This window comes from Scyliorhinus torazame, chromosome 1 (genome assembly GCF_047496885.1).
Source record: "Scyliorhinus torazame isolate Kashiwa2021f chromosome 1, sScyTor2.1, whole genome shotgun sequence".
NCBI lineage: Eukaryota > Metazoa > Chordata > Chondrichthyes > Carcharhiniformes > Scyliorhinidae > Scyliorhinus > Scyliorhinus torazame.
Window position 1 is genome coordinate 360,679,928 of NC_092707.1, and position 16,941 is coordinate 360,696,868.

The 16,941-nt window shown below is 43.3% G+C and overlaps 2 protein-coding genes across 2 annotated transcripts in view; one reads left to right on the plus strand and one right to left on the minus strand.

Moving 5' to 3' along the window:
* prepl (prolyl endopeptidase like) overlaps positions 1–8,132 on the plus strand; it is an 82,086-nt gene extending 73,954 nt beyond the window's left edge. The window contains exons 12-14 of the mRNA XM_072510875.1: positions 2,782–2,902; positions 6,144–6,226; positions 7,799–8,132. Coding sequence (XP_072366976.1) covers positions 2,782–2,902; positions 6,144–6,226; positions 7,799–7,864 — 270 coding nt within the window. The 3' untranslated portion in view covers positions 7,865–8,132. The remainder of the gene's footprint in view (positions 1–2,781; positions 2,903–6,143; positions 6,227–7,798) is intronic.
* A 6,528-nt stretch (positions 8,133–14,660) lies between these two features.
* LOC140426301 (amino acid transporter heavy chain SLC3A1-like) overlaps positions 14,661–16,941 on the minus strand; it is a 45,488-nt gene continuing 43,207 nt past the window's right edge. The window contains exons 9-10 of the mRNA XM_072510888.1: positions 16,201–16,323; positions 14,661–15,881 (exon numbers count right to left, since the gene is read on the minus strand). Of these exons, the coding sequence (XP_072366989.1) occupies positions 15,441–15,881; positions 16,201–16,323 (564 nt within the window). The 3' untranslated portion in view covers positions 14,661–15,440. The remainder of the gene's footprint in view (positions 15,882–16,200; positions 16,324–16,941) is intronic.

The window sequence follows — 16,941 nt, forward strand, 5'->3', positions numbered from 1 at the left end:
CTCTGCCTCTGTAGCAGAGTTCTCCCCACCCTCTGCACCTTCCCGCCCATACTAAGTCCGAAATGATCGTGTTCACTTTCCGAAAAAAGGCCTTTGATATAAAGATCGGGAGAGCCTGAAAGATAAACAAGAACCTTGGCAAAATATTCATTTTCACCACTTGGAACCCCCCGCCAACATTAAGTGCAGTGCATACCACCTCTTAAGATCCTCCCTGGCTTCCTCCACGTGCTTTGTTAAGTTCCACTTACGGAGCCCAGTCCAACCCACTCAGAAGTTTGGTAACTGCAGTAAGATAAACCGAGATGTTATGGTTAAAGTTTGTCTTTTACAGTTAAAGTTAGCCTTGATATGACCAACTTCAGATTAGCAATGACGCTGACATCTTGCAACACTATTTGGCTACACGACAGCACTGGCAAGCACACAACATTTTTTGACCATTTTTAGGTAAATATGTAAATTTACATAAATACATGATTACAAAAGTAAATAATGCTAAATATCCTGTCACACTCTTACATCAGTCATTAACTATGTTAACATATTCTAACTGAGACCTAAGCAGGGTAGCAAGGATAACCCGGGTAATTATAGGCCAGTGAGCTTGATGTCAGTGATAGTGAAATTGTTGAAAAAGATTCTCAGAGATAGGATCTTTGCACATTTGGAAGTAAACGGTCTTATTAGTGACAGACAGCATGGTTCTGTACGATGGAGGTCATGTCTCACTAATTTAATTGAGTTTTTTGAGGAGGTGACAAAAATGATTGACGAGGGAAGGGCTGTGGATGTTGTCTACATGGACTTTAGTAAAGCATTTGATAAGGTCCCTCATGGCAGGCTGGTGCAAAAGATTAGATCACACTGGGTCAGGGGTGAACTAGCTGGATGGATTCAGAACTGGCTTGGCAGTAGAAAACAAATGGTAGCAGTGGGAGGGTGTTTTTCCGAATGGAGGTCTGTAACTAGTGGTGTTCCACAGGGATCATTACTGGGACCTCTGCTCTTTGTAATATATATTAATGACTTGGAAGAAAACGTAGCAGGGTCTGGTTAGCAAGTTTGCGGATGATATTAAGATTGCAGCAGTTGCAGATAGTGAAGAAGATTGTCAGATATAGATAGGCTGCAAAATTGGGTGGATAAATGGCAGATGGAATTTAATTCGGATAAATGCGAGGTGATGCATTTTGGTAAATCCAATTCAGATGGGAGGTACAAAATAAATGTCAGAACCATCAGGAGGATAAACACACAGAGGTCTGTGTGTGCAGGTCCATAGATCCTTAAAAGTGGCAGCACAGGTGGAAATGATGGTAAAGAAAGAATATGGAATGCTTGCCTTCATCAAACAGGGCATCGAGTATAAAAGTTTGCAAATTATGTTACAGTTATATAGAACATTGGTTAGGCCAGATTTGGAATACTGTATCGAATTCTGGTCACCACACTACCAGAAGGACATGGATGCTTTGGAGAGAGTACAGAAAAGGATTACCAGGATGTTGCCTGGTATGGAGGGTATTAGCTGTGAGGAGAGATTGAATAAACTGGGATTGTTCTCCCTAGACAGACAGAGGTTGAGGGGTGACCTGATAGAAGTTTATAAAATTATATGGGGTATGGTTCGGGTGAACAGTCGGAGGCTTTTTCCCAGGGCGAAAATGATAATTACAAGGGGGCATAAGTTCAAGGTGAGGGGGAATAGGTTCAGTGGAGATGTGCGGGGAGGTTTTTTTACACAGAGGGTGGTGGTGGCCTGGAATGCACTGCCAAGTGAGGTGGTTGAGGCAGATACGTTAGCGACTTTTTTAAGACTTATCTAGATAGACGCATAAACAGACTATAGTAGGATACAGGCGGTTGGTCTACATAGGACACGTGATCGGCGCAAGCTTAGAGGACCGAAGGGCCTGTTCCTGTGCTGTACTGTTCTTTGTTCAACTTTACAGGATAAACAGTCCTTAGAGCAATGGTCACTCTAAAACAGTTGCAAAGAACTATTAACTTCAGTAGATTTTTTCTCCATCTATTATTTTATAAAATTAAATATCTGAAAACGGAGTGAATGTATGTTACATTGCCCCACGGTTGCACCATATGCTTTTATCTAGTCCCCACTAATTGGATGAAAGTGCAATGCAAAAAAATATCTTTCCTTTCATGGTATCTGCTTCATCCTCCACTTAACCTGTCTATCTCTGTTTCACTATTGGATCCAATGTGAAGTGGATGGCTCCTAGTTGCTATGGACCCACAGCACAAACTGACACTGACAATCGGAGGATGGGGATGTATATTGGGCGGCAATCACTTACCCAGTAATATTTCATCTGCCAATGAAAGTTAAAATATGCCTCTAGGTGTCTATAATGTGAAACTATTTCATTTTCCAACACTAACATTTCAAAAATATGACATCAGTAGTAAGTGAGACTGACACTGGAAGGAAGCACAATTACCAGTGAATCATCAGTCAGAATACTTCTATTGTAGATGTACTGTGTGAATGCAGCTCCCACACACTGTTCGGCTTACTAGCTCTTCCAAACATTTCCTCCTCTTGATACAAGTGAAGGCTGCATAATAAAGCTTATGGACCATCAGTTCATACATTTTTTGCAATAACTGCCATCACAGTGGTATTGTAGACTATGTTTTCCGCATTGATCTTTTTAAATTGAAATGTGAAATAAAACAGTCCAAGAACTACTTTCAATGAGAATGTAATCTTAGCAAGAATTAAGATTTCAACACACTTGACCATTTGTTTTTCAGAAATACCCTTCTGTATTCATCACAGCCTACCAGGATGACAAGCGTGTGCCATTGTCAGGTTTGCTAAGATATACACGGAAACTGAGAAATGCTGCGGCTGTTAATGCGTGTAATACAATGGGTGAGATTGGCCACCGTTACATATATGTCACTGCCAGTTCTATTACTCCAAGCAATGAGCTGTCTCAGGAATTTAAAACAAATTGCAGGTTTTAAGGTCATATATTTATTAAGTCCAGGTATGTTTAGTCACACAGCACTAAATATATACACTTTTAGGGGGTACTTCTCAGTTACCCGAATGTCTGAGGGGAATCAGCACATGATATAGTCACTGGTATATAGTTGGTTGTGGACTTATCGTCTCCAGTTGTGAGTAAAGACTTTAACTATCTTAGAAGTTTCCAATAATGGTAGTTGATGCAATTTTTACCTATTCTTGAAATGGTAGTTAACACTTGGTGTCTGAGATTATCTTTTGTAGCTGTAGCAGAGACAGCTTCAGAGATGGGTTGGAGGAATTGGAGCATGGGAATTTCAATGAGATGAAGTCGGGCCAGCACCCTGGCAGATTCCCACTTCCGTACGCTTTCCCCAGAGGTGGACCCCCAGCGGCAACATAATAATAATAATCTTTATTGTCACAATGAAGTTACTGAAAATCCCCTAGTCGCCACATTCGGCGCCTGTTCGGGTACATGGAGGGAGAATTCAAAATGGCCAAATTACCTAACAGCTCGTCTTTCAGGACATCTTTGGGCACTTAATTGGATTAGTCAGTCCCTATTCTGGCATTGAATTGAAATTTTCTCAAAGGTACGCAGGTCTCCCAGCATGTCAGGATCCCGACAGTGGGAGGTCTGAGATGCATTTGAGGCATTTTATTAATTTGATGACAGTACATTACAATACTGAGGTCCTCCCAAATAGAAAAAAAATGCCAATGCAGCCGCTTCATGGAGACTGTCTCTCTGATACTGTCACATATACTGTACCTGCTACAATGGCAATTGCCTCCATGCCACCCACAAGAAGGAGGCTGTCGGCATTATCCACCAGCAATGCTGAATACAACGCCGGATGCTGGAATCTGGCTGCCAACCCTAATTGGACAAGGCTCCCAGAGACATCTTCTTAATTGGCAGGCACCAGGAACATTGCGTCTGACATCCCACTATTGCCATATTTGGTTTCCCAACCTGGAATTGAAACCAACGTCAGGGTCATAAGCCATCCAACAAAATTCAGTGCATTGTTTCTCCGATGCCAAATATTAGCTTTACAGTTCACATGTTTGCACGCATGCAAGTGCTTTTAATGTGTTGGAGGAATTTAAGGAAGCCTTTGTACCTTGCTGTTACTTATTAACCTGTAGTACTGGTTTATTTAGCTTGCATCTGCATTCTTTATTTTGTGGCATTTGTTAATAATTATACATCACATCTATTATATACATTCACTCACTAGTAAAGATTCTTATTATTGATTTACTGGTAACTGCAATGTTCTCCAAGCTTAAAAAACAAAATTTCCATTGCTGTTTCAATAAGAATTTGAAAAGATGTGGCTAACTGCAGGGCCAAACACTGCAATATATTTTCCCGGATGGTTGCCAGTGTTTCAATGCATTCACTGATTACATGGGCAACTTGTGCACCTTACAGAATAGCGTGAGTTTATTAGACTGCTCCTCTCCAAAAAGGCAATCTCCTCTTTTCTAATTGTGACCTGGTAATCAGATTGTCATTATCCCACGCCTGGTAACATCATATGGCAAGGCCAGCTACATGAATCATTTATTATTTTTTATCACAATATTAATAGTCATACAAACGATGGCCGAGTATCGTTGTACCATATTTTGACTTTGCTGGTAATTAGCTGAATAATTTGGATTGCTTATCAATTAGTATAAAACGCAAGCTCAAAAAGATTGAAAACATTTTAGCTCAAGGACCACCACGCAGGCAATACTCCACTGCAGTGTCTTCTAAAGCATTAAATGGAGAAAAGCCTGTAATGTGATGGGGGGATAATAGATTTGTATTTGTGAATAGTTATGATAACAGTGGCCCCTTTGACTACATGTGTTGTGAAGAGGAAGTAGCATTATAAAGGCACTGTGGGAAAATATCACTGCTAACACAAATACTGCATATAGAATTGGGTGTTTAAATATACTGCAACATGTACTTCTAAAAGCTCAGAATTAAAATCTGATCTGGGCAAATAGGCTGTTTTATAAGAATTTTTATTCTGATCATTTTTACTTACTGTTTTCAAATATTTATTTTTCTCTGGTAGCTTTGTGCTCTCCTTTCAGCTAGAGGCCATTATTTAATCCTTTTTTGGTTCTGTGCTATTTGTTCTTTTGATAATAATAATCTTTATTGTCACAAGTAGGCTTACATTAACACCGCAGTGAAATTACTGTGAAAAGCCCCTAGTCGCCACACTCCGCGCCTGTTCGGGTACACAGAGGGAGGATTCAGAATGTCCAATTCACCTAATTCTTTTATTTTTTCTTCCTCTAAGACTATGCCAACCAATATTTTACTCACTTTTCCCTCTTTTGTGCAAGCCTCCCCTTAACTGTTTCCTCTCATATGTATATCTGACACTCTTTATGACTCTTACTCTACAAATGTTTCTTGTTCCCTTGGAGGTAGAATTTCCGGTCCGGGTGCAATCGGTGACCCAGATGCACATTACAGCGGTTTTGAGAAGTGTTTTTTCCCCCCCTCAAATTTCTGCTCATAACTCATTTCTGTATCGCCAAACATAATATTTTTAAATTGCTTAAAACAATTCCTCGATATATTTTGAGTGGCAGCATTTGACTAATACAGATGATTAATACTGATTAATTCCTGATCCTGGATGCCTATCAAGATACTGAGTGCAGCCTGGTCAGTTTCCTTCTTGCCCACACATGTTATATATTAAGAATGAAAGCTCCATGGTCTATCAAATGAATACAAATAGAATAAAATTATCCATAAATTTTAAAGCACAAATAGAATGCTATAATTAAACAAAACTCTTCTATGTTGGTATGATTGGCAGGGGCTGTTTAGCACAGGGCTAAATCGCTGGCTTTGAAAGCAGACCAAGGCAGGCCAGCAGCACGGTTCAATTCCCGTATCAGCCTCCCCGAACAGGTGCCGGAATGTGGCGACTAGGGGCTTTTCACAGTAACTTCATTTGAAGCCTACTTGTGACGTTAAGCGATTTTCATTTTCATTTCATGATTGAATTGGAATAATTTTGTTTAATAATTGAATGAGATAATATGCTTCATAAAGTACTTTTTCAATTTTTCTGCATTTTTCTTTTGGTTTGCATGTCGCCTTTAATCAAAGATGAATTACCAGACATAATTTTGGATATCCAACCTGGAGGTGATCACTTTGGTCCATCAGATTGGGAAGAATCAATATACGAAGTAAATCTTTGTTTTTCTCTCCACAATCGAGTGCGCAGATTTATTTTAACTGTTCGTATCAGAATGTGTTGTAATGTAGTAATGCATTAGCATACTGATTCTCTTTTCCAACAATGACCTTGCTTGATGTGGTGCGATTGAACGGTTGTTTGAAGTCCCCCGAGCTCAGAACCATATCTAATTTGCATTATCTCTCCATGATCCTGGGATTCCAGTGACTGTTCTCCAAGCATCAGCCATGGCCTCCACAGTGGCACTCAGAGCACAAGAGCTGCCAGCTCGGGAGGCAAGACTTCTGCCCCTTGGATCTTGATAACAGGGGAAGGCCCACAGCTGGCCTTAACACTGACTGCTTGGCTTGTTGTTTGGTGGACCCTCCTGAACACTGAACCCTGCTGTCCAGCCAGCAGGCAAAGACCCCTAACGCCTCAACAAAATTCTTGACTTAAGAGTCAGAACCTTCAGACAATTCCAACGTACTTCCATGGATAGTTACCCGTGACATGTTAGAGAGAAAAATACTAGTCCAAATAGTCTGGGCGGCACAGTGGTTAGCACTGCAGCCTCACCGCTCCAGGGTTCCGGGTTCAATTCCGGCCTCGGGTGACTGTGGAGTTTGCACTTTCTCCCCGTGCATGCGTGGGTTTTCTCTGGTTCTTCCCACCATCCAAAGATGTGCAGATTAGGTGGATTGGCCATGCTAAATTGCCCCTTAGTGTCTAAACGGTTAGGTTGGATTACTGGGATAGGGCGGAGGCTTGGGCCTAAGTAGGGTGCTCTTTCCAAGAGCCGGTGCAGATCCGATGGGCCGAATGGCCTCCTGCACCGTAAATTCTTTTTAAAAAACTGAATAATGAAGGAACAGAAAATATAGTTGCTGTTGAAGGTATATAAATCCTCAAATGAGTACAGGGTTTTTTTAAATGGCAAAGTAAGAGAAATTGTAATTTTAGGTTTCATAAATGGGGCATTGAATATAAAAGCAAAAATGCGACATTTCTAATTATTTAAGATTATGATTGGGTTTGGGGAATGTGCTTAGGGATACAGTTATTCAAGAGTAAGAAGGCATAGCATTAAGTTAAGGATAGATGCACAAGAAATTTGGGCAAAATGTTTTCATAATGAATGATAATCAATATGTAGAACAGATTATCAAATTGCAGTCCCTTGTAATCAGCTAAATTAGCACAGACCAGGGATCAAATCTGGAAAATTCCTGTTTTCTGATGGTTCCACATCACAGAATTATGGCTTTTCAGTGTTGAGTGGTTTTATTAGACTCAACTCAGCAGTGAACAAACCAAAATGTCACTCATTGCCCACATTAGGACAACTTTAAATGTGTAATTTTTTGAAATAGATAGACCGACTTAAAAGTATTTGTCCTATCATCCCCCCCCCCCCCCCCCCCCGACATTCACACACACACACGGACTCCTTGAGGAGGATAAACATGGTTTTTAAAATACACCTGTTGTAGTTTTTATTTGTTGTAATGATCAAAGTATCACATTTAAGCAATAAGTAATCATTTTCTGGCAATTGACTACACAACTTTTTATTTTATAGGTTGCCAGACATTATGCATTTTTATACAAACAGCTGGAACTCGGTGTCCAAAGCGTCCACGAATAACTGTTGTAGGTTTTCTCTACCACTCATGAACTAATAAGTGATTTCATGGAAAAACTATTCTTTCGAATCATTGGACATAAATTCTGTATTTGTAGTATTCATTCTTTTGTATTGATAAACTTTGAATCAGTATTTATTTCTGGTAGCCAACGATGGATGTTCAGTGGTGTAGTTCAATTATTTCAAACCAGCAGCATTGTTTGTTTATTGGGCAAGATATAACATCAGAGCAATGTTTTAAACGCCAATAAACTATTTTTCTAATTTGTTTCTTTGTGTATCGTAAAATAAGTAATTTAATGAGAGAACTCAAGAGATGATTTTATATTCAAACCAGTGATGATTTTGCGTCGCTGTTCATGTTTCAAAATTACTTTTGTTATTCTTTCATCAGAATTTGTTGCATAATGATACCTCAGCTTGTGCCTCCTCTGCTGTCCTTGACATTTTCTTTATCAATACAACATGTGAGTTTAAATATGTAGGCGTTTTATTGCACATCCAACCTCCAGTGGCAAGGCTGCAAGGCAAGACTGCAAGGCAAGAGAGCGAGTACTTGCACAGGGATTTTGTATTTTTTATTGCTTCTCTTTTATGGAGTTCCTCAAAACATTTTATTAAGGCATTTATGATTTTACAACAACAAATGTAAACATAATTCAGCACGTAACACCCACCAACCAACAACCATACCCAACCAACATGGTTTATACACACAATTTCCAAGTCCCTCCATCTCCTCTCGCTGATCCCGCCTAAACTAAACTAAGCTAACTCCCTCTACCCCCTACCCCCCCCCCCCCCTTATTGTATCTGCTAACAATTTAGTTTTCCCCGAATAAGTCGATAAACGGCTGCCACCTCCGAACGAACGCTAACATTGATCTTCTCAGGGTGAACTTAATTTTCTCAAGCCTGAGAAACCCAGCCATGTCACTAACCCGTACCCCTGATTTCGGGGGCTCCGAGTCCCTCCACGATAATAGGATCCGTCTCCGGGCTACCAAGGAGGCAGAGGCCAAAACGTCAGCCCCTCTCGCCCCCTGGACTCCCGGGTCTTCCGACACTCCAAAGATCACCACCTCTGAACTCGGCGCCACCCTCGTTTTTAGCACCATGGACAGGACATCGGCAAATCCCTGCCAGAATCCCCTAAGCTTCGGACTTGCCCAAAACATGTGGACATGATTTGCGGGCCCTCCTGCACACCTCCCACACCTGTTCTCCACCCCAAAAAACCTGCTCATCCAGGCCACCATAATGTATGCCCGGTCAACCACCTTGAATTGTATCAGGCTGAGCCTGGTACATGATGAGGACGTGTTGACTCTACTCGGAGCATCCTTCCACAAACCTGCCTCTAGCTCCTTACCCAGCTCATCTTCCCACCTGCGCTTTACCTCCCTAATCTGGGTTCCCTCCCACTCCATGAGCTCTTTATAAATCTCCGAGACCTTCCCTTCCCCACTCCCATTTTTGAAACTACCTTCTCCTGTATTCCCTGTGGCGGTAGAAGCGGAAAGGTCAAAATCTACCTTCGTACAAAGTCTATGACCTGCAGATAGCGAAACACATTCCCACCCGGCAATTCAAACTCCTCCTCCAAATCTTCCAAACATGGAAAGCTCCCTTCGATAAACAGATCCCCCAGCTTCTCAATCCCTGCTCTTTGCTACCTCCGAAACCCCCCCCCATCCAACCTCCTGGCACAAACCTCTGATTGCCACAAATTGGAGCCCACACCGATGCTCCCTCCACTCCAATATGCTTCCGCCACTGCCCCCATACCCTCAGAGCCGCCACCACCATCAGATTTGTGGAGTGTCGGGCCGGCGAGAACGGCAAAGGTGCCGTTACCAGTGCCCCTAAGCTTATGCCCCTACAAGACTCTGCCACCACCCGCTCCCACACCGACCTTTCCCCCACTACTACTTGCTGATCATGACGATATTTGCCACCCAGTAGTATTTCCTGAAGTTCGGTAGGGCCAACCGTCTCCCACCCCCCTCGGCCCCGTTCCAACAGCACCTTCCTTATCCGTGGGGTTTTGCCCGCCCATATAAACCCAGAGATAACCACCTTAACCCACTTAAAAAGGCCTTTGGTATTAAAATAGGGAGACACTAGCAAACAAACAAAAATCTCAGGAGAACCGTCATCTTTACAGTCTGTACCCTCCCCGCCAGTAACAGCGAGAGCATGTCCCACCTCCAAAAGTCCTCCTTCATTTGCTCAACTAACCGGGCCAGATTTAATTCATGTAACAGCTCCCATCCCCGTGCCACCTGAATTCCCAAGTATCGAAAACTCCCTCCCACCACTTTAAATAGGCTCCTCTCCTGCCCCCTCACCTAGATCATAAAAACCTCACTCTTACCCATGTTCAATTTATACCCAGTGAACAGGCCAAATTCCCCCAAGATCCACATAATCTCTCCTATTCCCCCTAGTGAGTCAGAGATATACAGGTCGTCCGCATACAACGAGACCCTGTGCTCCAGACCCCTTCCAGCCCTTTGAAGCTCTCAGCGCCATCGCCAATGGCTCAATAGCCAAGGCAAACAACAGTGGGGAGAGTGGACATCCCTGCCTCCTCCCCTGCCTCAGTCTGAAATAGTCCGAGCTCACTCGGTTCGTCCACACACTCGCCACCGGCGCCTAGTACAGCAACCAGACCCAGTCTACGTAGCCCTAGCCAAACCCAAACCACCCCAGGACCTCCCACAAATACTTCCACTCCGCCAGGTCAACGGCCTTCTCCACATCCAAAGCGACCACCACGTCCACCTCCCTTCAATCGGCGGGGATCATGATGACATTCAAGAGTCTTCTAACATTGGCCGTTAACTGCCTTCCTTTGACAAATCCCATCTGGTCCTCCCCTATCACGGCCGGAACACAATTCTCTATCCTGGAGGCCAAAACCTTGGCCAGTAATTTGGCATCTACATTCAGTAGGGAGATTGGACTATATGACCCGCATTGTTCTGGATCCTTCCCCCACTTCAGAATCAAGAAGATCGAAGCCTGTGACATTGTTAGGGGAAGAACACCCCGCTCACTTGCCTCATTAAATGCCCTCACCAGTAACGGACCCAGCATCCCAGAAAACGTCTTACAAAATTCCACTGGGTATCCGTCCGGCCCCAGGGTCTTGCCTAACTCCAATCCCTCTACTACTTCAACAATCCCGATCGAGGCTCCGAACCTCTCCACCAACCCTTCCTCCACCTTTGGAAACTCCAGACCCTCCAAGAATTGCCTCATCCCCTCCACCCCAGCTGGGGGCTCCGACTCACACAGCCGACTGTAAAATTCCCCAGCACCCGCCTCACAAACTCCACGTCTTCCCAGTTTTGTGCATAGATGTTCACTAATACAACCGGCATCCCCTCCAGCTTCCCACTCACCATAACATCCCCCCCGAGTCTGTCACTATGCTCCCTAACTCAAATGACACCCGTTTATTGATCAAAAGCTCTACCGCCCCCCCCTAGTTTTAGAGTCTAGCCCCGAATGAAATATCTGTCCAACTCACCCCTTCCTCAGCCCAGTCTGATCTACCACCCTCAGGAGTGTCTCCTGCAGCATTGCCACTTTCTTCTTTAAGCTCTTCAGATGTGCAAACACGTGAGCCCTCTTGACCGGCCCATTCAACCCTCTCACATTCCATGTGATCAGCCTTGTCGGAGGGAACCCTCCCCCCCCCCCCCCCCCCCCCCCCCCAGCCCGCCCCCTCCCAGCCGATCAACCATAACCCTCCTCAGACCAACCCTCGGGTGCCCACCGTCATCGACCCCCAATCTGTCTCCAGGCGCCAGTCCCTCCCCTGTCCCAGATCAATACCCCCCCCCCCCCCATAACAAAACAACAATCCCAACCCCTCTCAACAAACTTATCACCTGCTAGCCCGCCCAGCTAGCCTGGTAGCCCCGCCCATGCCGCCAAGCATCCTACCCCGAATGATCTCCCTCCCTCCCCGCTCAAACATACATATGCAAACATCACAATCCCCAACAAACACAAAGAAGAAAATTCCATCCCCCATTAAGAACAAAGTTAACCCGCATACAAAACTGAGCAACAGCCCAAAACTTAATGCAAAACAATACATACAAAACCCAAAGAAAAAAGAGATTTAGCAGCATATCTAGAACACAACTACTCACCCCCAAATTCAATGTCCTCCATCACCTGCCAGTCCCCTGTCCTTAACAAAGTTCATCACCTCATCTGGCGATCCAAAGTAAAGTTCCTGGCCCTCATAAATGACTCACAAATGCGCTGGGTACAGCATGCCGAACTTCACCTCTTCTTAAAGAGGGCCAATTTCACCTTGTTAAAACTCTCCCTTCTTTTGGCAAGTTCTACACCCAAGTCCTGGTAGATACGCAGCTCACGGCCTTCCCATGAACAGCTCTTCGTCTGCCTGGCCCACCTCAATATCTGTTCCTTGCACAGAGACCAGTGCATTTGTAGCACCATGGCCCTCGGCGGCTCATTCCTCAGCGGCTTCCTCATAAGCGCCCCGTGCGCTCTGTCCACCTCCAAGGGTCGAGCAAACGCAGCTTCTCAAACATACGCGTCCGATCCCTCGCTGCCCTCCGGCAGGCCAATGATCCTCAGGTTCTGCCTGCACGACCTGTCCTCCAATCCTCCACTTTTTCTTGCAGCCTCTTCTGCTGGTCCTTCATCAGCCCCATCTCCACCGCCATCATGGCTAGCTGGTCATCGTGCTCAGCCACAGCGTCTTGCACCTTCTGGATCACCTGGCCCTGGGCTTCCAACCTCTGCTCCACACGATCAATCCCCATCTTAATCGGATCCAGGTATTCCATTCTTTGCTGATCACATTTCTCCTGTAGAAAGACCACCAGCTGTTCCGTTGACCAGTGGGCCGGCAGTTTCGGTCCCTGATCCTCCGCCTATTCTCCTGTGGCGCAGACTCCACTCCCTTCTTCGACCAACGTTCTCTCCTTTTCAGACCACTTCTGGTCCACAAATCCATATACTGGGGGGAATCCTTCACCAGTCTCCTGTTTTGTCATCAAATGCACCGTAAATCAAGTAAAAAGGTCCAGAGCAGGAGCTAGCAAATAAGCGGCCACTCACTCCATGGCCATCACCGGAAGTCAAACTTGATCTTGTTATAGAGGTCAGCTCTGCAGAGGCTGTCCCCAAGGGAGCACAATGGAAACGTCAGCTTGCGCTCTCTCTTTGCTCGCTGCCACTCCCTTCCCACGCTCCCCAGCAGTACTCAGTCTTTCACAGAGCATGCTTCACACTGGATGGCCCACAATTGGCCAGCCAGCGTGAAATTGTGTTCTAGGGTTGACCACTGCCGCAAATGCATTTCACACCTGCTTCCAGGCCTGCCTGCACATATGACAGGCAAAAAATTCAGCCATCATCTTCATTACCACTGTTGGCCTGGAGTACTAGATCAAACTTTCCTTTAATGCTGACTTCAGACCTTGCACCTTAGTGAAGAAAATGCGTCATTCACCTGCCTTCTCCTTCTATTCATAGGATTGCTGATGAAAATTAGTTCCTGAGTATTAAGGGGAAATCCCAACATATATACATCCCTAAACCCCTTCTAGCCTCTTCACATCGACACCGAGGTAGCCATAGTTAAAGCGATTCCATTCTGTAACAGTAAACCAAGTGTTTAGGGTCCCACCATCTTGGACCTAGATCTCAGTATACATAAGAGTACATCCCTTCTGCCCAATGGAGTGGTATGAGCCTGACGAGAAGGCAGCTGGACCTGTTGTTGATTTTGCTCCTACTTCTGCTGTTGTTGGTGCTGATGGCGGCAGTATTACTTCTGCTCCTTCCCTCATCAGAGGTGCAAGGTGCTCCCATGCCGTGGTGAAGACTGGCACAGGGATGTGCAGCCGAAGGTGAATCAAGTGCTAAATGGGTGAAGCGCCTTCCAAGACGTTGACAATCACTGTCAAGCGGGGATAGCACTCTGATAGAAAAAGTGATTTGAACAGCAGCCTCTTATTTGGCCATGGCTTGAACTGTTTAGTTTCTTCCTGCTATGGTTGGGAAAACAGTGCCCTGGCCAGGAAATCAAGTATTGAAGGTTAAAGCAGGCCATTATTGGCTTTTTAATTACATTGATTATTTAGTCAAGAGATCCAATTGGATTCCACACTTACCTTCAATCCCACCCTGCAGAAACCTAAAAGAACTGATGATGTTGGGATCATGAACTGACATCAATTTCAGAGAATTTAACTCTTCACATGCATGCAAACTTTCTTCCTCTTGAAACATTCCTCCCAAATATATTACTGACCAAGCAGTCAATCTGTCGAACAACAACTTACATTTGAGCTAAAAGACAGCCATGACATAAGGCAGGTGCACGGAAGAGACAAAGAGGAGGAAATTGGCCATATCAATATCATGAAGAAAACGAGAGGACAAGCACAGGTCGAGTACCACAGTTCCAGCAACAAAGTAGGCTTTTACTGGTCTCAGCTGAGTAGAACAGAATGATTGCCTGAAAGAATTCAAACAAGGAATGATTAAACATTTGGGTGGCAACAATAAAGTACCTTACAAAGAAACAGGAGAGTAAAAATAAGACAGAATCTGACATGAACTGTGTATGGAAAGAGAACAATCTTATGAAATGGTGGAACAGGTATTATGGGCCAGGGTTTAGAGAACACCAAAGTATATCATGGAGTTCACCTGACCCATAACTTTGAATAGATTTTGGTTATGGGGCGCACAAGGGCCCACTTTACAGGTGTGATGCAACAGAGAACTAAAAGTATTTTTAAACAAAACAATTTTTATTCTATGAATCCAGTTAACATTTTATAAACCCACAGTAAACATCTTACCAACTACTAACACTGAAACCCCCCCCCAAAAAAGATACAATACTCTATAAGTAACCCTTAGCAACTTTCTTAACAACATCCATAAGCCAAAACACTTTTTAACAAAGACAGTAGGTTTGAATTCTCTACAGAAACAGGTATTACTTTGAAATCATCAAGTGATCTGGAGACATTCTTTAGAAAGAGAGAGATATACACCTTCTTGTTTGAATGCAGCTCTCCAACTGAAAGCAAAACTAAAACACAGCCAAAAAGAGCTTCCAGCTCAAAACGAAAGTAAAAAGCAGAATCACATTCCAGCTCCACCCACACAATGACATCACTGCAGCCATTTGATAAAACACACTTTTCTTAAAGGGACATTCACAGGACACAGGGCCTGAGGAAAAGGGATCACTGATGATGTCAAAGAGCATTGTGCTGAGCTGAGCTGATTCTATAATGTGGAGCTGAGTCAGCTAGGGATTCAGGGTACAAGATAGAGGTCCCATGGAGGAGATGAGTTCTTGGAAGCATTCATTTTGGCAAAATGTTTTGCATACAAAAAACTAAAAGTAAACAGTAGTTTATTATTGCGTAATTTGCTCACATATCAATGGCTGAAGTTCTTATAATTTCATGCATGTTTCACTAAATGCTCTTTTGTACACTACATTGCTATTGATTAGTGAATCTTCAGAAGATCTTTTAAAACCTTTTTCCAAAAACTCTTAACAATTCTTGTAAAGTATATCAAATGTACCCAAATAACATGCTTTCTCTGAAATAAAGCACCTGTCTTTGAATTCTGCCTTATTGTGAAATGGATTGTTCGTTCTATATTCTAGTACAAGACCTTCACCAGCACTAGTTATCACTGATGCTGTTTGAACCTTATTTCCGTTGTTATTAATGTCAGTACTGAGTCTCACATTTGCTTCTTTGGGAAGATATGGAACGTTGCTTGCCAGGTTAGTTGTTGAATCGTTACCAAAATTCAGTACAACCAAGAAGACTGTATCCAAACCATCCTGTTCTCTCACATATGCAAATACATCTGTATCGTTCCAAATGTAACACATCCATCCCCTGTGAATAGGCAGTTCATTCTGACGAAGAAAGCTCAGTTCACGGTACAGGGTCAAAGTAGAGTTTTGTTGCTTCATTTCAACCTGTCAAAACGATTATACAGGAAATGATAAACTTCAGGAACGCACATCAGTATAATTTTAAAAAGCGCTTGAGTTACTAATCCCCGAGAAATCAAACAGGTTTAAATTGCCTGGATAGACAATGTATTATTGTTATCTGTTAAACAATGTATTATTGTTTAACTGACCTTTCCCCCATTTCTGACCAGATGATCTACACCTGGACTTTAGATCCTTCAAACTGCAGGAATACAAGTGTAGCTTTTGTACTTACTTCACTTAATTAGCTTTTCATCTAATCAGCTTTTGTATAAATAATACTGAAAATTGTTTCACTTACTTCAACATTTACTGTAGCATAATTTGGGTGGACATTAAGCCAAGTTGTGTTTGCTGTACTGAAGCCCGCATTAGCACTGCTATCCCATTGCATTGGTGAGCGTTGTGGATCTCGATTTGCTGTCTGTAACAAAATTTAGATGGAAATTAAGCTACTTGAAAAAAGTTATTCAATTTTTTTTATTCCCGCTTCTGTAAAAGTATTTATCGATAAACTTCATTCATTTTATTTGCCCATACATTTCCTTTAGATTTGCACCTCGTCCAACTTATGAGATGGGAAGCATATTTGATCCATGCCAATCATATCCCATGTCAGTATAAGGAATACTGTCCGTCTATGAGAATTCAGGACATGGTAAGTGCCAATCTTCAGCTAATAAAATTTTGAACTGACAAAGCTGAGGATGATTATCAATTTACATGTGAATTTTAGGTTTAAGTTTTAATCTCCATTGCAACTTAAAATCAACAAGCCGATCAAGTGAACAGCCTAATTTTTCTATCATATACAACTAAAGAATATTGGGACAAAAGCAAAACCCTGCATATGCAGGAGATCTAAAGTAGGAACAGCAGGCGCTGGAAAAACACAGCTCGCCTGGCGGCATCCGCTCCGAACAAGTCATATTGGACTTGAAACGTTAACTCAGATTCTCTCTCCACAGATGCTGGCAGACCAGCTGAGTTATGCCAGCACTCTCTGTTATTATTAATGAATATCGAGACCTATTTTTGGGTA